The sequence below is a fragment of the Anarhichas minor genome, unplaced genomic scaffold, assembly GCF_050575085.1.
Source record: "Anarhichas minor isolate MPS153535 unplaced genomic scaffold, ASM5057508v1 ptg000024l, whole genome shotgun sequence".
Lineage (NCBI taxonomy): Eukaryota > Metazoa > Chordata > Actinopteri > Perciformes > Anarhichadidae > Anarhichas > Anarhichas minor.
In genome coordinates, this window is record NW_027466470.1 from 11738515 (window position 1) to 11759800 (window position 21286).

At 41.2% G+C, this 21286-nt stretch overlaps 3 protein-coding genes across 5 annotated transcripts; 2 read left to right on the forward strand and 1 right to left on the reverse strand.

The window, feature by feature from the left end:
- Nucleotides 1-783: 783 nt before the first annotated feature.
- On the reverse strand, nucleotides 784-6007 carry LOC142956273 (nucleolin-like). Its single transcript, XM_076097775.1, has 15 exons — nucleotides 5869-6007; nucleotides 5190-5265; nucleotides 5063-5098; nucleotides 4845-4982; nucleotides 4374-4454; nucleotides 3951-4022; nucleotides 3735-3858; nucleotides 3422-3579; nucleotides 3018-3147; nucleotides 2681-2835; nucleotides 2398-2527; nucleotides 2178-2311; nucleotides 1924-2050; nucleotides 1642-1832; nucleotides 784-1127 (listed from the first exon to the last, which is right to left on the reverse strand). The coding sequence occupies exons 1-15, from the start codon at nucleotides 5881-5883 to the stop codon at nucleotides 1066-1068; spliced, it is 1629 nt and encodes a 542-aa protein (XP_075953890.1). The 5' UTR covers nucleotides 5884-6007; the 3' UTR covers nucleotides 784-1065.
- Nucleotides 5986-14629, forward strand: gk5 (glycerol kinase 5). 3 transcript variants are annotated; one of them, XM_076097776.1, is made up of 17 exons: nucleotides 5986-6122; nucleotides 6908-7220; nucleotides 7367-7460; nucleotides 7966-8041; nucleotides 8179-8272; nucleotides 8454-8585; nucleotides 8794-8869; nucleotides 9187-9248; nucleotides 9342-9415; nucleotides 10153-10213; nucleotides 10598-10724; nucleotides 10811-10915; nucleotides 11120-11214; nucleotides 11648-11751; nucleotides 11842-11901; nucleotides 12227-12360; nucleotides 13079-14629. In XM_076097776.1, the coding sequence occupies exons 2-17, from the start codon at nucleotides 7095-7097 to the stop codon at nucleotides 13246-13248; spliced, it is 1590 nt and encodes a 529-aa protein (XP_075953891.1). In that variant the 5' UTR covers nucleotides 5986-6122; nucleotides 6908-7094; the 3' UTR covers nucleotides 13249-14629. The 3 variants fall into 3 exon arrangements, with proteins under 3 accessions (XP_075953891.1, XP_075953894.1, XP_075953893.1); XM_076097779.1 differs by having other exon boundaries at nucleotides 5989-6122; nucleotides 6912-7220; XM_076097778.1 differs by lacking the exon at nucleotides 5986-6122 and adding an exon at nucleotides 6129-6373.
- Nucleotides 14630-16702: 2073 nt separating this feature from the next.
- atp1b3a (ATPase Na+/K+ transporting subunit beta 3a) lies at nucleotides 16703-20996 on the forward strand. Its single transcript, XM_076098119.1, has 7 exons — nucleotides 16703-16814; nucleotides 17956-18084; nucleotides 18418-18516; nucleotides 18673-18866; nucleotides 19125-19175; nucleotides 19728-19814; nucleotides 19903-20996. The coding sequence occupies exons 1-7, from the start codon at nucleotides 16703-16705 to the stop codon at nucleotides 20068-20070; spliced, it is 840 nt and encodes a 279-aa protein (XP_075954234.1). The 3' UTR covers nucleotides 20071-20996.
- Nucleotides 20997-21286: the final 290 nt, after the last annotated feature.

Sequence of the window (21286 nt, forward strand, 5' to 3'; positions counted from 1 at the left end):
ACTTTTTACAGACACTGAACAGCCTCGTGTACTGTTGATCTGGTTTTAATTGCCAAAACAGAGAAACCTCAAATCGGACGTTTCTTATCAGAGCGTAAAACAAACATTTCCACACTGTTTCAACACTGGATCAGCATTAGATAATGAATGAGGAGCCATTTTCAGTCGCAGTTTGAACCACTTGTTACATATTCGTGTAACTGTTTCGCAAGTCGCGGTTGAGCTGTGATCAAACTTAATATTCTCACGAGACAGACGTGAATATAAACACCGTGTCATTAAGCACTAATGCGTCCGCATTAACTTACCGACGACTCCGCTCTATCAATGCACGAGACGTTGCACAGACAGGCGAGTGAACCGCTGCACTAAAAGTTTGCTCGCATGCCCTTCTGCTGTCGTGCAACACTGTGGATCTGACGTGTGACGACACGCGCCCACACAACACGGATCCACGCTGCGCTGAGATCGGACCGTCCTAAACCGGTCCATTCAGAAGGAAGTGGGGGGGAAACAGGATGTGAGGTCACTAAAGGACACCGCGTTTGGGCTGAATTTCTGCAACTTGCAACAAACCGGAGAAGACGGAGACGTATGCGAGGAGCAGTGGCGGGTGCTGAGCCTGCCATTGGTTGGAAAACGCGGCATGTTAATGCGGTGATGGTATTTCGTGTCGGTGGCAGAGAAGAAATAGTCCGTCTTGGCTGAGATTTCAGCAAGTCTTTGGAAAACCTTCAGGGTCTTCATCACAGATGTTAGAACATGACTCAAAGACACAGCTGGTGTGGTTTTCAAATTTATTTGTCTTCACATTAGGATCATATCTTTATCAAATTTTCACATGAAAAAAAACGACATGATGTGATAACAAGTCAGAGATATTTCATGACAGTTATGAAGTAAAAAGGTTTAAAGTACAAAATATGTCAACTAAAATAACAAGAAGTCACGTGTCCTGTAGACTAACATTACTGTGCACATTCAACCTCGAGTTTATACATGTTTTCAGATTGTTGTACGTTTATAAAGAGGAAAATATCTACATGATAACTTTTCCCATGCAAGTCAGCCTTTAATTTCCACTTCTTTGACAGCATCCTGTGGTTTGCCAGCTCCATGTTTCTTACCTGGAATAAATAAATAAATCGAAGTTTTACTTTTACTCAAAAAACATCGAAACAAAAGAACCAAAGTAAGACGGTAAAGTCAAGGCGTACATCAATTGACCTTTGTCGTTTATGGAAACCACACACAAATGCAAAATAAAGAAATACCCAGATAAAACCAGCTCTCCCTGTATCAAACATTTGATGGACTTGAGCAAAACATCAGCTGAATATTGCAAACCATCAAATGCGAGGATTCAAGAAATTCTAAAACAAGCTGCGAGAGAATAGAGGGAATGCATTTATTAAAGCTGAATTAACCGATTGTTTAGGCCACAAGTGGGCAGCGCAACAAGCTGTAAACACTTTGAATCCTCCACTATGTTAGCTATTTGCTAACTGTGTCTGTAATGTAATCAGTTCTGGGCAGAAGGCAAAATGTGGTTTTATCAGAGCAGTTGCCTGCTGATCTTGGGGTTGAGAGAAAAAAAAAAATACAACAATGAGACTTTGATACACTAAACTCAAGTGTTACCTTTTTTTTTGCCTTTTCCTCCTTTGCCAGCCTCCTGGCCTGCAGGCTGTCCACCAGGTGTCAGAGGAGCTGCAGCACCCTTGGCTTTTGCATAAGCCACAGTCACTTTGCTGCCATCGATCTTGCAGTCCTCCATGGCTTCTTTGACAGCTTTGCAGTTCTCGTCACTCTCAAACTCCACAAAGCCAAACCTGAGGAACACGTAACATAAAACAAGTCAGTGTGAAGCATGACGCAATTATTACAATTGTGACAATAAAAAGATAACTTTAGGCTACCCACATTTTTGAAACTCCTTTCTTTTTAGTTACAGAGACTCTTGCAGTGAAAGCCCCTTCAAAGGCACTTTTCAGAGTCTCTGCGGTCGTCTTCTCGGCGAGGCCCATCACAATCAGTGTTTTTGTTTGGACTAAAGAAAAAACGCTTGTTTTCATTACTCATGAATACAAAACTGACTTTTGAAACACTTGAAATGTATGTTTTGCAATTGAATATTAGACCTTCATGAACAGTATGATACGAACAATCCTACACACATTTTTGCTGCTCTGATTTTGCTTGCATTTTGCAGAATTGTACTCTGGTATCCCTTTTATCGATTTTCATGTTTTTGGATGACTGCAAGGCCTTTTCAGCATCTTCCACAGCTGCAAACTCGACAAACGCAAACCTGCAGAGGATTACAGATGTTTCTTTAGAATATTTAAATACTCTCTTCACTGGAAACAAAATAAAGACCAGTGTACATGTTCTTACCCCCTTGATTTGCCTTCGGATCTAGGTACGTTGGCACTAACAGCTGTCTGAAAGAGTTTCTTGAGGGTTTTTTCTTTCACATTGAACGGCAAATTGCTCACAAATAAGGTTTTACTTGGAGGAGCGGGAGCTGTGAGAAAGAAGAGAGATCTTTTGTAAACACAGGTAAATCACAAAATCCAGATTTATTGATTGATGTACAGATTTTTTTAAAATAACAATTCAATAGCTATAGTATGAGGTCATCCATCGACGGTACATTTCTAAATGTTCAGTGATTTACCTTCTTCTTCGTCAGGATTAGCGTCGATGACTTTAGGAACATCTGGTTTTTCGACAGAGTCCACAATCAAAATCCGGCCTTGAATCTCGACTCCTTGTTTTTGTTGGCATACATTATGAGCAATCATTTTGTTTTCAAACTCCACAAAGGCAATGCTGTTGAAAAATAAGGACATTTCAAGTAGTATTAATTATAAATATCCAATAAATGCATGTTTAGATTATCATCATAACCATTGCATTCCTAAATATAATACTTTTAAAACTAATTGAATCTTTTTGCACAACAATGTATAGTGAGGAAGTGGACCTTAACGAAGGTGTTTTTAGTCTCTCACCCTTTCTTTGGGCCATCAGTCCCACCAGGAAACCGAACATCGACGGCCTTTTGGAAGATTTTCAGAAGGTCTTCTTTTGTTGTGTTGTACGGGATGTTCTTCAGAAACAAACATTTCTCATCTTTGGTTGCTAAACACAGCACAGTACTCAAGTTAGACATTTCATCTTTATCACCCTCCTTGGACAATATTATGTTTTGTATTAATTGTTTTACATTCACAGATCATTATATCATAAATCCATTATTCTAGCAGTTAATGAAAAAAATAGTTTTATAGACTAAACGATGAATTTCCTTCTTGTAGATTTAACATACAGTACAAGCTGCACCGTTATCTAATATGGCAAGTTAGACAGAAGTTAAATAAATGTGTGATCAAACGATTATATTTAGTCGAGTTACCTTTTTTGTTTTTTGCTGGAGCTTTCTTCTGAACCATCTCCTCACTTTTGACCTTTGCTTTGGCGATCTTCATTGGCTTATCATGCATCATTTCTCCATTTAGCGCCAAACCTTTGGTCAAGTCCATCTCTGAGGCCAAATCTACATGTGCATGTTTTCTACAACAGCAAAACATTACATCAGAGTTTATTTAGTATTTAAAGCAGCAGCAATATTACTTTGAAATGAATGAGACAAACGACATCTAATGCACCTACTAGAGGGTTTCCTGCCTAAAGGGAGCAGACAGTAAAATGTTAAACAGCATACTCACTTGGACCGGTGTACTCTGATGTCTTGAACCAGGAGACTTTGTGTCATGAAGTAACTTGCTAATGAATCTTTGACTTCATCGAATGTTTTGGAGTTGTTCAGGTTGCCAACATAAAGACAATATCCTACAACAAAATAAGAGAGTGAAATGTGTGAGGGCACGAGTATAAGTTACAGGACGAAGCATTTAGCAGTCTGTCTGATTCTGAGTTCATACCATCATTGATGAGCTTGGTTTTCTTTGCCGGGGAGGCCTCAACAGAAGAGGGGGCCTTCCGTTTCCCTTTTACTGCAACCGAATAAAAAGTGTTATAACTACGTCATAACTAACTAAAGTGAGTTCAAATGGTAAACAGCGTTCACAATTTCTAGTCTCTCCTAACTTTTTCGTACTTGACACCTATCATTAAGACTTTATGCTGCACAAGAACACCTTTTTTATTTTTACAACTTCAAGATATATACGCAATCTGCCGCGTTGGTATTTGTTTCAGTTTGGTATTTTAATGAATGTTCAGAGTTTCAATGTTAAATGTGTTGCTGTAGTGCCAGAAGGAGGAGACTCATCCTCATTACACATCATTTGACACCACTCGCACTCTCACTCACACACTTTTGTGTGGTGTCATTTTTGCAGTACCTCCAGATTCCTGCACCTCTTCCTTCATCTCTGTATCTGCACTCTGAACGGGAGCGTCCTCTGTGGAGTTGACTGCATCAGCTGAAGAGAAGATCTGAGTTAGTTTTTCCGGCAAAAACAGTCATGATTTGATTTAAAGACAGTGGAAACCAGGTTTGCAGCCTCCATTGAAGCCTAAAGAGGGCGAGTGTTTCACAGGTGAGAAAGATAGAGTATCATCATCAGCGTTTAGACTAACATAACACCTGCAACTTAAATGACAAGACACATACCCGTTGATTAGAAAAACAATACGATTTATTAGCTTTCTTTTTGACCTGAAGAGTAAGTAGGATCTTTAAGATTAAAAACATAAAGACTAACATATCACCTGCAAAATGAATGATGAATATTTTTCAGTGGAGGACTAATATTATATTTTAAAAAAAAGATAATGCAATAGTAACTTTTTATTGTTGTAAACATCCTTACCACTGTCCATCATCTGATCACTTGCATTAGTTCCCTTTTCTGTATCATCAACTTCTCCTCCCTCGTTCTTCTTGTCCCAGGATATAGTCACAGTGGATGTAATTCCCTTTACTTCAATGACAGTGTCCATCTGATGATCTAAAGATGCAGCTTTGTTACTGGCACAGCTCAGAGTTGTAATCGGACATCTTGTGTAATGCATTTTTCTTGTACAGTACCTTGTTCAGCTTGGTCCTCTTTAGGAGCACCCTCCACTGTTAATATATTGAATTATATAATGTTATTGTCATTATTGAGTTGTCATATTTACTGTAATTTTTCAATTGTTTTAAAGATATTACTTGCCAGTTTTGACATTGTCCACTTCTTCTACATCTTCAATGGTGTCCACTTTGCTTTGTCGTTTACTACGTCTTGTAGCCTGAAAAAGACACAAACACGTTAATCAAATAATGAGACTGTGTTCTTGTGCGCAAGCCTAACACCAAAAATGTCAAATACTGATTAACTTGTCAATTCGTTTTTAAGATTAAATTACCACCATGCCTTAAAGTAATGGAATATGAAAATAACCACGCGACAGGGCCCAAAGGCCCTCACATAGTCAAATTATACGTGTAGTGAATGTAAGCAGCAAATACTCACATTTTACAGGCTTAAACCAGTGAACGTATTTTATTATCCCTTAGTAACTTGTAAATGATTATCAAAATTGATGAAAACTAAAATTAGCTTCTGTCAATCGACTAACAAATTTTAGTGTTAAATGTAATCAAGTTACTGTGACGATGTACCCACTTAAAAACATACAGACACGTTTTCCAGTTGTAAGTTACCCACTTGAAACAGTACTTGTAACGTTTGGCATAACCGTTCATAACCAGTTTATCGCCAGCTAAGCTAACCAACTGTTAGCTAGCTTGTTAGTTTGTAGATATCGTTAAAAACACATTTAGCGTGGAAAAATCTACTCGGTGCCAGTTGGAGCCTGGTTAATATAAAAGTAAAGTAATGTAAGACTTACGTTTTCCTTCGCCATAGTTTTTGTTAGAACACCACGAGATCGTAAGCGTCGCAGCAGAAAATACACGTGTGTTGAGCTCAAAACATCCGCATGAGACCGGTTTGCTCTACGCAGTGCGCAAGCGTGGTCCTGTACTACGGGTGCCCACAGGAATTTCAGCTTTAGGCGATTCACCCACGAGAACTTTCGGAATTTCCCCCTGAACAGATAGTGACACTACAGTGTACGGGACCACTGCTATGAGCACATATGTGGTAAATATTTGGGTAGCAGTTTAATAATGTTAAGAGAGAAAAGGCTTAATAAGGAAGTTTTTCTTAGCAGCTAACCGCTAAATTTGTATTTTCCGACTGCTAGCTAAGTAGCTAATTAGCTTAAACCGACTCATGAGTTGGTCAACTCCCCCATCAGCTCGCTTTATGTGTTACAGTACACAACTATGTTAGACTTATACTGTTATCCAAAGACGAAAAACCAAATACAATATTGTCATTACAACAACAAGGTATGTACTGTTCCCGTCTTCTCTTTTGTTATACACGCATGAAGTACACGCGTCCCCAATCTTACAGTGTCAGTAAAAGGTAAGAAGAAGAAGAACATAAACCTTGTTGTGACTTTGTATTTACGATACTGTAGTATAGTATTTCGTCCTCTGATGACTATGTAAGCCTTCCGTAGTTGTGCACTTGAGAAGATAAAAACATTACATTTGTGGATTGTGGGTGTAGCTTGCCAAACGAAAGCATTTCCTCTAAAATTCCTAATTGTTACTCCCTTGTTCCACTGCACCTACATTTAAGTACCTGTGGGAACTGGTAAGATCGTATATGTACTCATTCATATAACAATAGTCCACTGTAAGTTAAGTGGACTTACACAGTAAGTGCCAGGTAATTACACTGTAAGTTGCAGGCTGTATTATGTTACCCTTCTTTTATAGCATTGTTGAAGGGAGCCTGAGATCTAAGATTCCCATTGCTTCTCTGTAATTGTTGTGCAAAGGAACATGGAGAACTTGAAACTTTTAATCCGACAGGTAGAACTGGAACTGGACAAAGAATCCGCGGTACAAAGGTTACGTTGCAGCCTCAGCACGTCAACTCACTTCATGCAGATACGGTATCGATTCCGGTCATACATTCAGGCTGTAAACAAGACCAATATGAGCTGACCATGGAGGATGTGGGACTGATTTGAGGACCAGTAGGACATACGTTTCTACAATGGGAAGTCAGAGGAACGGTTTTAAGAAGGAATGCTTCATTTTGTCAGTGGACGTTGGGACAACAACAATCAGATGTCACGTCTATGACAAGGAGGCAAATGTCCGAGGATCATGCTCCACCAAGGTATTCTTCACCCTCTCGCTGTCCATTTGGCTTTACAATTCTCAAGTACATCGCCCACTTTCATCCTGGTCTTTATGCAACATACACACAAACTAGATTATTTTGAGGCTAATCTTTTTGTTTCTTATTCTGGTAAAACTATCCAGGTTGTTCCCTTGTATCCAGAAGTAGGACATGTGGAGATGGACCCAGATGCAATTTGGGAAGGTTTTATCACTGTGGTCAAAGGAGCTGTGCGAGGTACAATTGCACCATTCCCTGTTGCTACAACTATATCAACACGTTATAGGGATGTGAGTCATTGGAGATGTCAATAGGCATTAATCATTACTAAGTGCAACATACTAGTATTTTGTTTTAACTTTGATTTAAGGCTGTTCTTATTTTCAAGGCTGTATCCTGTGCTGTTCTTTTATTGAACTACATTATTTTAACATGGAAAAGGCTGTTTTGTCCACAATAGATAGAAACACTTTGATATCCTGTTAAAGGAAGAAAAAAAAAACTTTCAATGCAAATTTGAACAGCTGACCAGACTGAAATGATTATATCTTATATTGTCATTGAAAGTCTGTTAAACTCTGTTCTCACTTAAGAAAGTTATCAAACCCAGGATGCTACATTGATTTACACTGGTCTCTGCCCTTAAACAGCAAACAACAATCCTAATGTGTGAGTGCCTGTTTCAAAAACCTCGTCCTGTTTCTCACCATACCCATTTGAATGTGTGTGCTCATGATTATAGATGCAGGAATACAAATGCGTCAGGTAGACGCCTTGGGCATCTCCACTCAACGAGGCACCTTCACAACATGGGACAGGTAGAATATCCTTTAAAAAAACATAGGACTTGTAGGAGAGCTGCTGTAGCACACGTTTTGAACCTGCCTTCATATTGGTTTTTCTCCATCATGCATTATCTAAGGTTCATTTTACTTCCTCTCTTTCACTTTGACAGGAAAACTGGGGTTCCTTTCCATAACTTCATCAGCTGGCAGGATCGGAGGGCTGCAGACCTGGTGAAATCCTGGAACAGATCCTGCACAATGAAAGTGAGTCTTTTCCTGCTTTGCATCGCTGCCTGTCAAGTACGTTTAGTGAATACGTTTGGAAGTTAGGAGACAAGATGAAATACTACAACTTCTAAGTTATTTGAATGCAATCGTAGGATCATTGCTGAATATCAAGACCCTTCGTTCAATATGGCTTTGATTGTATTCATGACAACTGCAGGCAATCCAGGGCATGATGAAGGTGCTCTACTTCCTGACCAGGCAGAAGCGGGCGCTTGCAGCAAGTCTTATTGTCTTCTCCACTCAACATGTCACCTTCCGCCTCATCTGGGCCCTAACACACTACAAACAGGTGTGTATCAAATTCAAACCGGTTAACTGACAGAAACTCACACCGAGAGCAGACGTCCCAGGCTGTGGGGGTTTAAGGGTTAATTATACAAAAGAAAAACCAAAGCATTTATTTACAGCAAACGGGGAGAGGCTGTATCACATTATCAGCACAATCCTCACTTGTTTACTTCTCATTTCGGCCTCGTCATGTTTCTTTCTTCTTCCAGGTTCTTCAAGCAGCAGCTGAAGGCAACTGCTGCTTTGGAACAATAGACACCTGGCTCCTGTTCAAACTCACAAAAGGTGGGTGTGGCCTTTTTAATGTAAAGCTCATGCGAATGCCATCTCCCTATGAGCATAATGTCATTTGAGAACAGTACAGTAATATATAATTTGGCCAGTGGATCGCATTTCACATTGTCTAACAGGATTTTAAGACCTGGACAGAATGTTCTTTGTGGTTCCAATCCTGTTGCATCACTGATTGGCTGAAATGTTTCAGCTAACTCCCGTGGGAGAGGAGGGGTTGGAAAATAACTGGGAGCTCATACACGGGTTTCTTTTACCTTTTGGAAAGGGATTTTGTGAAATATTAATTTGTGTCCCTGAATCTGTTTTAGGGCGGGTCCACGCCACAGACTACTCGAATGCCAGTTCAACAGGAATCTTCGACTCTTACCAGGTCTGGTGTATATCATGTTTATTTACGGTTCATTCCTGTTTTTGGTGTAAGGTTGTTTTTGTCATTTCACTGTAATGTGATTTTTTTTCACAGATGTGCTGGAGTGGCTTTCTCAGCTCTCTTCTTTCTCTGCCGCTCTCTATTTTCCCCAAAGTAGAAAATACAGAGTGAGTCAACCATTCCATCCAACACTTGAATCATGCCTTAGCCAGTAAAAGTCCTTTAATATAAATGCATACATTTTATTGCAGTTACCACAATTTTTTATTTTTTTAATGTTTTCGACCCGTTACCAAGATGTCAGAAGTAATACTACACTTTAAAGCTCGGGTCGGTAATCTTGAGAAGCTCCAAAAGTTGCTAAATCTAGCAAGGAAAGTAGGCAACACTGACATCCTGTCCCTAGAGGCCTCCCTCCAAAGCCACTCCCCCTAAATTATCGTTATAAACGTTGATTTTGTGTAGCAGAATTTAGTTTTTTAAATTAATTATTATGTTTTTTTGGCCTGTTTTCTAGTCCTTCTTTTAATCTACTTTTTACTGAAATACTGTAAACTTTTACCTCTTCAAGCCTCAAACTAAATCATTCTTCAGTTGAACTGCTCACAACAATACTTATTGCTTTGTATTAAGCGGTTTAACTTACTTAAGTGAATGTAAACTCATGTTTCAGTCATATGAAATCATCACTCTTTAAGAGGTTTTTTAAGCTGCTTCAAATATGTCTGATTACGGACGTGTCCGATTTATTTATGCTCTTGAAGAACTCTGATAAAAGCACATTTCTGTCACATTATCATCATTTCTGGGTGTGATATGTTATTTGTAATGATTTTGTAATGATTTTGGATGAATGAGTGTGACATGATGCATTGTCTCTGGTCTCTCCCTCATGATGCACCAGCCATGACTTTGGTTCCACAGACCCGTCCATCTTCGGAGTGTCCATTCCCATCATGTCAGTGGTGAGTTGTCGAGGTCTGTGGCGTCACGCACTCCGCTATCTGTGTGATTAGGACTAATCACATTGGTTGCAACCTTTTGATTCTATTTATGCCAGAGTGTCCAAGTTGATGTCACCGTCATTATGTTGTAAATCGAGCCGAGATATTTAGTTAATCATCAGCAAGGAATGTGTGGCAGGAGGATAACGTAACAGGAAGTAGAGTTCATGCTGCTTTGAATACAAAGGTATTGAAAGGGGGTCTTCCTCTGGTCAAACTTGGATTGCCCCTTATTACACACCATCTGTGTTTTAGACATTTCCAGTGTTGCTCAGACGAGACCAAACGTGCTTCGGGTTTTGTTTTCACAAAATACAACCGGCTTCCTCTGTCCCTTTGCCATAGATGGCGGACCAGCAGGCAGCCATGTTTGGAGAGTGCTGCTTCGACGTCGGTGATGTCAAGATCACTATGGGAACGGGCACCTTCATGAACATCAACACCGGGAACAAACCGCATACGTCCGGAGCGGGTAAAGCAAAATACACAGATGATAAGATGATTCTATGCAGATTTGTCCATACAGGCACATTACAAGCCAATGTTTCTTCTCTGTAGGTCTGTATCCTGTGGTGGGTTGGAAGATTGGCTCAGAGGTGGTGTATCTGGCGGAGGGCAATGCAGCCGACACCGGGACTGCAATCAAATGGGCTCAGGAGCTCGGTGAGCGATGAGCAGTACGGAATAGCTCTGATGAATATTTGTTTTTCATATTATTATAGAAACTGTGGCCGGTAGTTGAAGGGCTTCATAAAGTTGTATCAAAAAACACAATGCTGGGACCAGTTAAAGTTGTCTATGTGAAAGAGATCATGTTTCAGAGGGTGTGTGTGTGTGTGTGTGAAACCTGTGTGTGTGTTATTGCAGAGCTCTTCTCTGACGTCCAGGAGACCAGCGACATGGCTTACAGTGTCAGCGACTCGGACGGAGTGTGTTTTGTTCCTTCCTTCAGTGGCCTGCAGGTAGATGTGTACGATGTCAGTCCATCTGTGTCAGAGTAACTTTTATATGCAGATGTGTAGACAATCATATATATCGTATTCATTTTAGCACATATAACCAATACAGGCATGGATTTAGTTTTTTCAGTTGGTCTCTGTGTAACATGGTTATGTGTCTATTTTTTTCTCTGCCCTCCATTGTGAGCTGGTCTTTGTAAGTGTGTGCCCTGAATGTTTGTGGTTTACATGCATGTGAATATGATGTCTAATGTTTTCTAATGATTGTATGATTAAGAGCTTCATATAGTATACGTGTAAAATAGCATAGCTGCGCTCTAGCTGACCAGAAGCTGTTGAGTTACACTTGAGGACCCTTTCATACATTAATTTACAAGGTCTGGTTTTCAATTAAAGACATCTGACAGGTTGTGTTTATACTTTATTTAACCAAAAGGCTCCTCATAATGATCCCAAAGCGTGTGCCTCCCTCATGGGCCTCAAACCTTCTACCACTAAAAGTCATCTGGTCCGAGCCATTCTGGAGTCTATCGCCTTTCGGTGAGTCATTTTGAAGTGTTTCTGTTTGACCTCCTTTTCTCATCCATGCCAACTGATATTGTCTCCTTGTACGCCTCTTATTCTCTGCAGGAACAAGCAGCTATATGAGTTAATGCTGAGAGAAACTTGCATTCCCATCACAAAGATCAGGTGCAGTTTCCTCATCCACTGTGTGAATTAAAGAGTATGTGATTGTAGTAATGTAAGCTCGCTGTAGAAAGACTCAACATAGGCATTTGGCTCTCGTAGTCGCCTCACAGCCCTTCGATATTCCAGCTTACGGTGCAATATGTGATTGTAGGATTTGGATTTCCTCCAGAAAATTGGACGTGTACTGTTTAGTTACCCAGCCTCTACTAATGCAGTTCAGCTTTTATTGGCAATGCATTATGGGTGGATATTTCTCTGATACTGTTACAGTTAAGTGAGTTGCAGTTTAATTGAGTGCACTCATCTTTCTTTCTTTCCGTCTCAGGGTGGATGGCGGTGTTTCATCCAACGACTTTGTCGTGCAGCTGACTGCAGACCTGTTTGGCAGAAAGGTAGCGAGACCCCAACACTACGAGATGTCGTGTTTAGGGGCTGCTTTTCTCGCTGGACTTGGAATGGGTACGCAGACAATAACTTGCACATGAAAAGTACATTATGCTTGTGTATGCTTTCCAAATTTCTGTGTTTCTTTCAAATTTCAAATTTCTTTCCAAATTGCTGTGTGTGTCTTAGAGAGGCTGCTCAGCACACAAACTAAGAGAAGCAGCTCTGTCAAGCAGTTAGACACTTCAACGTTACTCTTTACTTCCAATGTGGCTCTTAGTCTTTCTCTAAAAATATCACAACGCTTGATCATGACATCGAGTTGCATTGAAAAGTTATGATCAAAAGCCCTATTTTTATATCTGGCACAGGCAGAAGAAGCCAACTGAAATGATGCTGTTTGTTATGTAACCTGTTTTCCTCTTAATTATTCACATTATGTAATTAGATTGTTATACATTAGTCAGTGCTTAATCAAATCAAACACACAGGATGGATTTGTTCTTGTTGTTTTATAACAGGCCAGAAGCAGGTGGTGCTGATGACTGAATAATAATGTGACTCATGTGAGAAACATTAGTTCTTAGTGGATCAGTAGCCAAAAGTGTTGAGTGATATGTAAACACAAATCTGCACCACTTTCAGCCATTGATTGGTACTGTGTTTGTGGGCATGGACTCATTTTCATCCCTCGCAGTGCCACATTCTGGATTTATAGGACTTCTTGTGTTCTTGTAAAGGGTTTGTGTTAATGTTTACCTAAGTCTGCCTCTGTCCTCCGCTGTCACTGCAGGCTTCTGGAGGACCAGGGAAGAGCTGAAGAAGCTGCAGAGCACCGAAAAGATGTTTTTGCCACAAGGGGCACCCAAGGGCGGTGCTTGCAGCCCGAGTCGGGAATACATCCCTGCCCTCCATAGCTGGGAGAGAGCTCTCCGGCGCTCCATGAATTGGTACAAGCCTTGAGACCGGGCACACACACGGGGAGATCCTAGGTTTGACAGAGACATGAGTTTTTGGTTCACAGCCTTGAATTGTTGTCCACATACAGACTACCTTTTACTTGATTTTTTCATGCCATAGCGTCCTCGTCCTTCCTTCAATCCACATCTCAGTATGTTATCCAGCCGGGATAATATTTGTACATATTCCCACACGGGGGCACTAATGACTGGCTTCATTTATGAACCGCCATAGTAACCGCATGCCACATGATATGAAGGACATTGATTTCCTTAACTGATCCACTGTGGAAAAAAGAGATAAAGAGCTCTCTAAATAAGAAACAGAATTTCAACATAAATACGGTTGGTATTTGTCTTTTTAACATAGTTGTATCTTCTTAAATTAACAGTATTTTCTCTTTGTTATTTGAAGGAAATATTTGTCCTCTAGAGAAAACATACAGTCACACATGTCGCCTTTTGGAAATCTGGAGCAGCTTCATTTTTATAATCATATATTTTAGCTGCAGGCTACACAGCCCTCATCCTCAAACACAATCATGAAATGTGAGGATGTTGTTTAAATGTGACTGGAACATGAACAAATAGCATATATGCTTCGACCTGTGTCAGGGAATCCTACTGGATTTTAGCACCTTGTTGTCAGAAATGCTTATTGCCGCGCTCCTCACATCTCCATTGGAAATAACTAGAAAAGTGTGTTTGTTTAAGTTGACTGTGAGAGGGATTCGTTTAGGTGTGTGGGGATTTGAAGATTAAGCCTTTCTGTTATATCTGTGGTGTGGTTTGTCTCCGCTTATACATAAGTTACAGATTTTGCATGTTCTGTTTAGATCAAGTTGATCAGGGATATAAATATGTACTGAACTGGCATTAAACACAATAGGAGAACATGAAAATCTGTATTTCTTTTCAATCCATGTTTTGTAATAATTTCAGTTATGAGTTTGTTAATTGAATTGTTCAATAGTGTACAGCCTATGATAATATTTTTACTCGTCTTTTACATGACCTGATGAACTCTGATGACAAAGATACGAATTGTAATCATGTTATAATACAATGCTAACAAATTACTAGGAAAATGTAAACTAAAAGATGTATTCTACTTTCTGGGTATTGTTCAATGTTTTTGCCTTTCCCAATACTGTAATATCTTTTGTTTCTTATGCAACGTGACCTTATGCATAATGCAAAAATTAACACCTCAGATGGAATCGACATTCCATTTCTAACACTTGTACTTCGTTCAGTTGTTGAATGGCAGATGTCGTCCCCGAGCTGCTGGGGCAGAACAAATGATACATTTGTGTGATCAAAAATGTTTGTAAGTTTTTTGTATGATGTTGAAGAGCTAGTATTAAAAAACCCGTAAATGATCAGCAGTCGCTTGTGGTGATTTGAGTGACTCTCGGCTACAGAAGGTTTCACCGACATGGTGAGCGAACAGACGCTGCCAAAAGGGTTTTACCTCCACATGGACTCTGGGGAAATGCTGCTGTCTTGTCCCCGGGGAATTATCAGGAACACGGGCTGTTGGATGAGTGTAGGGATGGCTTCCCATTGATGTGCCCAACCTCACTGTGAGGGTTGCTATGGTAGCTTGCGGATGGAGTGACTGAGAACAAATGGGGTGTGTTTTCCTGCTCATGGTGCCGGTATGGTGAAGGGGGCGCTAATTGAGTGCACAGAAAGGGGGTTTTGCTAAACAATGGGAGGATTGTGTGCTTGTCCTCTAGGAGGAAGAGCAGACATTTTGTGTACATCACACAGATCCATACTCTACAGCCTTTCTGCATCAAACCCCACTTCCCGCATCCCAAACACGTCCTCTAGTCTACATGTCAATCGCAGCTTTCTCACTCAAACATGCGCAGTTTCTTGCCAGTGGGTTTGGCTTGCAGTGGGGTGACTTCGCAGAGAAAAATGTGTTAGAGTGAGTGAGACTGACAGGACTAGCCCATGAATCAGTGCTGCCGGCTTTCACACTAATCAGTAGAATGTGTGTGTGTGTGTGCGCTGCTGGTTTTGTGCTTGGTACCGCATTGTATGAGTTGTAGTGGACTCTGCCTTGCAACAAATTCAATCTGACAGCAGGAACTGGATGCAATGCGACCACTACTCCAGTCCCCCTCCCCCACACAAGCTGAACCCTGCATCAAGGGTCATTATATAACTCCCTCTTCTCTTTCCTCAATCTCTTTGAGACACTGGGATTGTTCGCTGGGGGGGCCGAGGTTGGAAGTTAAGCTTTTGTCTTACTTTTTTCTGTCAGTGTCTCAGTCAGTCCCCCTGCTGCCTACACCTAACTCCTCTCTCGGCTCAGTTCATTTCAGTCATTGCCACAATCTGCATCATGTGTACAAACTGGCAAAGCAGAGACTAGGATATACATAAAATTAAATATATTTGTTGTGCAGTTGAAGCTTATTTATTAAATATGAATATAAAGAAATGATGTAATAATTTCCTTGCCTTACTCCCGATAAAATGTTCTGTTAACTGTGACACATCTGTGACACATCTGTTTACAGACAAGCAGTCTCTCTCTCTCTCTATCTCTCTCTTTCTCTCTATCTCTCTCTCTCACACACACTCTTGCGCGCGCACACACACGTTTCAGTCATGCTCAATCGCCATAGCAACAAGGATTGGCAAATGCTCCAAATATCTATGCTCAACCAGTCAGTCACAAATGGCATCTTCATGGGCTTCAAGTATGCTGATCACTGGCATGTATATAAATAACAGCATATTCTAAACACACGTGTGTGCGCGTGTGTGTGTGCGCGTGTGTGTGTGTGTGTGTGTTGCGCAAACCAGAGCTTTCTAGACTGAATCAGTGCATCCATTGCTGTCAAATCACACTTTCAGCCTTTGGGTTTGGTTACTGGTTTGGTGAATCAACGTGTACCACTGGTGCGCAGAAGAGCTGTTGTGAAGAACTGTGATAAATCACGATGACGTGTAATATTATTGTGATACCATAGAAGGCGACCGTCGCTGTTTTTTCTCACTGAAGGATCCCACAGCCTGTAGACACTTTGTATCAAATGGATTTCCCAGCCTGTTCCCAAACACATGCAGCCATTATAATATAATATGTGATAGAAAATATATTGTGCCCTCTATTTATAATTTGTGCGCGTAACGGTGCGTCTCCGTGCGTCCCTCCGTCACTAACCAGTACATCCATCTGGTCGCACTGCATCAGCTGCCACGGCGGGGCTTGTGTCGACGTCACAGATTTTTTTCTTCGCTTTTCTTTCCTTCCCCTTCTCGGTTTTTTTGTTCCACCAGAGCATCTCTCTCTTTCGGCTCTCCCTCTCTTTACGCAGCCCACTCCACTCACTGCCGCCTCGCCAGCTTCTTCGCCTCATTATATCGCCCGCTCCCCTTTTCTGCATTTTATAAGGGAAAGGTTACCGCGCGTTTTGGACCAAAAGAGTATCACCATGGCGAGCACCGAGGACAAACCCGCCAACAAGGAGAACACGTCCAGCTGGAAGGACTCCTTCTACAACCCGAGGACCGGGGAGGTGCTGGGTCGCACGGGCAGCAGCTGGGGTAAGGATCCCCGTCACACAGCAGTCAAAAGATGCAGCCACATGCGTGCCTCCTGATCATATAACATGCTATATATGTCTGTGCATGGATGAATTAAAAATAACTGCCACATATTGGGTTAGCGGAGGAGCCATCATAGGCCTACATGAAGGTGTAAAAGAGAAGCCTGTAACAATGATGCTGTTAAAGGGGTTCACCATACTCTCACAAATGACCAACCAGGTGATGATCAATCATAACAGCAGAGATTTTTTTTTTTTTGGGGGGGGGGGGGGGGGGATATTTATCATCTCAATTAATAGTATTATCAGGAAATTGTATTCACAGTGCAGCCCCCAGCTGTTAACCCCCCACCCCCCATTACCTAATCATATCTGAGGAGTGTGCTACAGCATTCCTGAGCTGTATCCATAGCTGATCAGGCCATACATTTTATATAATGATTCCCCAGTTATTTCCAGAGTGAGGGAGTAACACACCACCCTCCCTCCAGCAGCCAGCTCTTACAGGCTAGCGCGGGCTGTCAGGCTGCCTGGGCCCCTGTGCTGCTGTGCAGTGGGATGCTCCATTGCAGTTGCATGGCCGCCCACATTAGCATGCCTGTCAAGGTCAAATGGGATTCCCTCTCTCCTCTTTCTGTCCTTTTCAAGCACTAGGCAGGTGCATTGTGGGATACTGTTGGAGAGGAATGAGAGAAAGGGGGGATGTACAACAGGATGCTGAGGGGTCCATCCCTTTTTTTCTTCTTTTTTTTGTTCAACTTAGAGGGCATCCGTGCTGTGCAAGCTGGATGGTGGTGAACCATTTTGAGTCAGATGTTTCCATAACTGTGGCTCCTTTTCTTCGCCCTGCATTGTGCTTAAATGAGGCTTTCAGCACTGCAGCATCATCCCTAAATCTTGAGTGATTTGAAACCGAGGGATCTCCAGCGAAAAATGGCCTCAGATTTGTTAGCAGCAAGTAGCATTTCCCTCTTGATCCAAAATGGTTTCTCTCAAAGGGGTTGTACACTCAAACGAGAATTTCTGAAGGAAATCTGAATTTTGTCCGAAATCATGTGTGGTTAAAGCTTGTAGTTAATCATGACCCCTGTCATTATATCTCCTTTCTTTTCTATTTCTGTTCCTCCACCTTGCTCCAGGCCTCATCCTGTTGTTCTACCTGGTTTTCTACTGTTTCTTGGCTGGCATGTTCGCCCTGACCATGTGGGTGCTGCTGCTCACTCTGGATGACTACGTGCCGAAGTACCGAGACCGTGTTCCCTATCCAGGTTTGTGTCTCTCACCAAACAGCACACAAAGGAGGACCGGGCCTTTCAGCTACTGTAACTGGCAGCATTGCTCTTTGGGGCATTCACTATTTATACTCGCACCAATGAGATGCTTTCACAATAATGTGCTTCATTGCAGCTACTTTTTGTATTGATCTATTTTGAAGTCTGTTCCTGTGTGATGTCAGCAGTGGGGCTTGTTTGGATCAGAGAATGCTTTCTGTCCAGCTGTAATTCGAGACAAACGCCGATGAAGGCTGTGCATTTGTTTCTCCTGCTGGGGATAATTTACTACTTTACTCTATGTTTGTTTACTTTATGTCTTTGTTGCAGGGTTGGTGATTCGTCCAAATTCTCTGGATTTATCATTCAACAAATCTGACCCCCTCAAGTATGTACAGTATGTCAACCACCTGGAGTCTTTCCTGCAAAGTAAGTGCACTTCCCGCTGATACACTAAGAAATTAATATTAAAACGGATTGAAAGCAGCACGTAATAAAACAAATTCCGCTCCATTTCTCCCGGAATTTTTTCCAATAATTCATTCCATTAACTTGAATATATCTCTGATCATCTCTCTCTCTCAGGATATAATGATTCACAGCAGGACAGCAACGAGGACTGCACCCGCGGAGAGTATTTTCTGCAGGACAACACCGAGGACATGACAAAGAAAGCTTGCCTCTTCAAGAGGGGCTTCCTGAGTCTCTGCTCCGGCCTCTCTGACAACAACTTTGGATACTCTGACGGGAAACCCTGTGTGCTGCTGAAAATGAACAGGGTAACTCCCACTTTCAGTGACCTGAAAATCACTGAAATTTGCTTTAAAAATCGCTTTACAAATGAATTTTCTTTTTCTTTTCATCTCTGTCTTTTAACCTTTCATTCCTTCCCACAGCTTCTAATCTCCATTTGTTCACTCACTTGCTGACAGTTCCAAAAATAAATGATTAATTTGATTTATTCCTAATTTTGGTTCTGCACATGCTGCAGCCTTTCGACACAGTCTTCAACCTCTCCTGTTTCCCTCACCTCCTAGATAATTGGCCTGAAGCCTGTTGGGAATCCTTACATCAACTGCACAGTAAAAGTAAACACTTTTTCCACACTATACTCTACATGTTGTTGTTGCTTGTACGTGTATTTTTTTTCATTTCGTTCATATAAAGAATCCCTGATGACCATAACAGTGTCAATATTTTTCTTTCTGTTGATCTTTCATTTTTTCCTTCTTTTTGTTTTTTTTTGTGTCCGATTTCTTTCTGCATGCTGTCACTGACGGCGTTAGGGTAAGATAATATGTAAATTATCAGGATAAGGCCATTAGGGGTGTTAACACATTTTTATTATGTAACAAGTCATTATGCAGGTGCCTCTAAACCCATCCTAGTGCCATTTTCAAGTCATACTAATCTAATAGGCGCAATTTTCTGTCAAAAATGTCCTTTTGAAGATTAACACTACATGTTTTCTACTTCATTTAAATCTCCTCACTAACAAACAGAGGGCCATTGCTTTTCCTTTTTTTCAAGTCCTGTCTCGTGATCTTGGAAAATGTCTCATTTGCTATTCATTTACCATAATAAGATGCATTTAATTTAATGTATACTTTGAATTGACTAACACGCGTTCTTCTGTGCAGAAAGAGAGCCATATTCAAATGCAGTATTTCCCCAGTGAGGGGCGCATTGATAAGATGTATTTCCCATACTATGGCAAGAAAGCCCATGTAAGTATTTAACCCCGGTCAGATCAAGTGCGCTAACATCCTCACCTCGATGTGTTATTGACAGACAGCTGTCTCTTTCCTGATACAGGAGAACTACGTTCAGCCCCTGGTGGCTGTGAAGCTGCTGCTCACCAAGGACGACTACAACAAGGAGCTGCCGGTGGAGTGCAAGGTAGAGGGCACTAACCTCCGCAACAACGACGAAAGGGATAAGTTCCTGGGTCGCGTTACCTTCAGGATCAAGGTGGTCGAGTAAAAGAGAAGACAGCCGGTAAAAGGAAACCAGATGCAGAGGCTGCCAAGTTTGCTAAGAATTTGTGTTTAAAATGTTAAGAAAGGAAGGAAGCGTCAAACATGTCACAAAGACGGCATTTTGGGACGTGGCCAAACAGTTAGGTGTAGATAGGAGAGCCAGTTAGATACAGATGTTGAATGTTGCTTTGCTGACATTTGTGACCCTTCTTTCCTTCATGATCTCCTCAAAGATCAAAGACACAGGCTCTGCTCCTGACCCCATCCATTCTTTCATTCACCCGTTGCACTGTTCATTCTTCACTCCGTTTATTATTATCGTTATTATTATTTTTAGTATTGATGTGATTAGATAACCTTTAGCCATTGCAACCAAGCCATTTGGAGCTGTTGTGAAATTGGTGAGACAACTTTTTTTTTATGTTTTATAGATCTTTCTGCCGTCAGGAAGAGAGTGTTGTTTTCATCTCTCCAAACTGTGTGAACACAGATTATCGCTGGTGTTGAGAGGATTTTTATCTTGCTGTATAGTATAATTGAGAAAGTAGAATATTTCCGAACACATCTCCAGAGTATTTCACATATCACATCACAAATAATTCATGGGAACGTACCTTGATAATCAAGTATAGCCACTGTATTCCTGTATATGAAATGCCAATTACAAAGTCCCTTTCTACATATAAATACATTGTGATCCTTATCATAGTTAGGGAATTATAGATAGATCTTTGTGTTGTGGTCTGCGTGGCCACAACCCAGTCTTGTGCTGTCTGTCTGTCTGCATGTCCGTCTGTCTGTCCTCCCGTCTTCCTGTTTACTCACCTCTTTACTGCAATAGCCAACATGTGGGTGAGCCCTCAAGGACTAGATAAGTTGTCCCGCTCCACCTCGCAGGCTGCTGCGTATGGTGGTGGCTGAGGTGACACACACAAACACACACAAGAAGGTACAGTTTGAAAATAAAATGCTTTTAAGGCGGAGAGGTGCTGAGAAAGCGTTGCAAAAATAAAAAGTTCACTGTAACTATGTACTGTATATCTTTATGTGATCTGTATATCTATCTGGGTCTCAAAGATTGTTTGTTAGTTTTCTCTCTTCTTCGGCCTGTTGATCTGATTGTCTGCCAATCTATTACTCTTCAATGTATATACACTATCTATCATATTTACTTAATTCACACTGTATTTTTGTCACAAAACACAATGTCTGTGCACTGT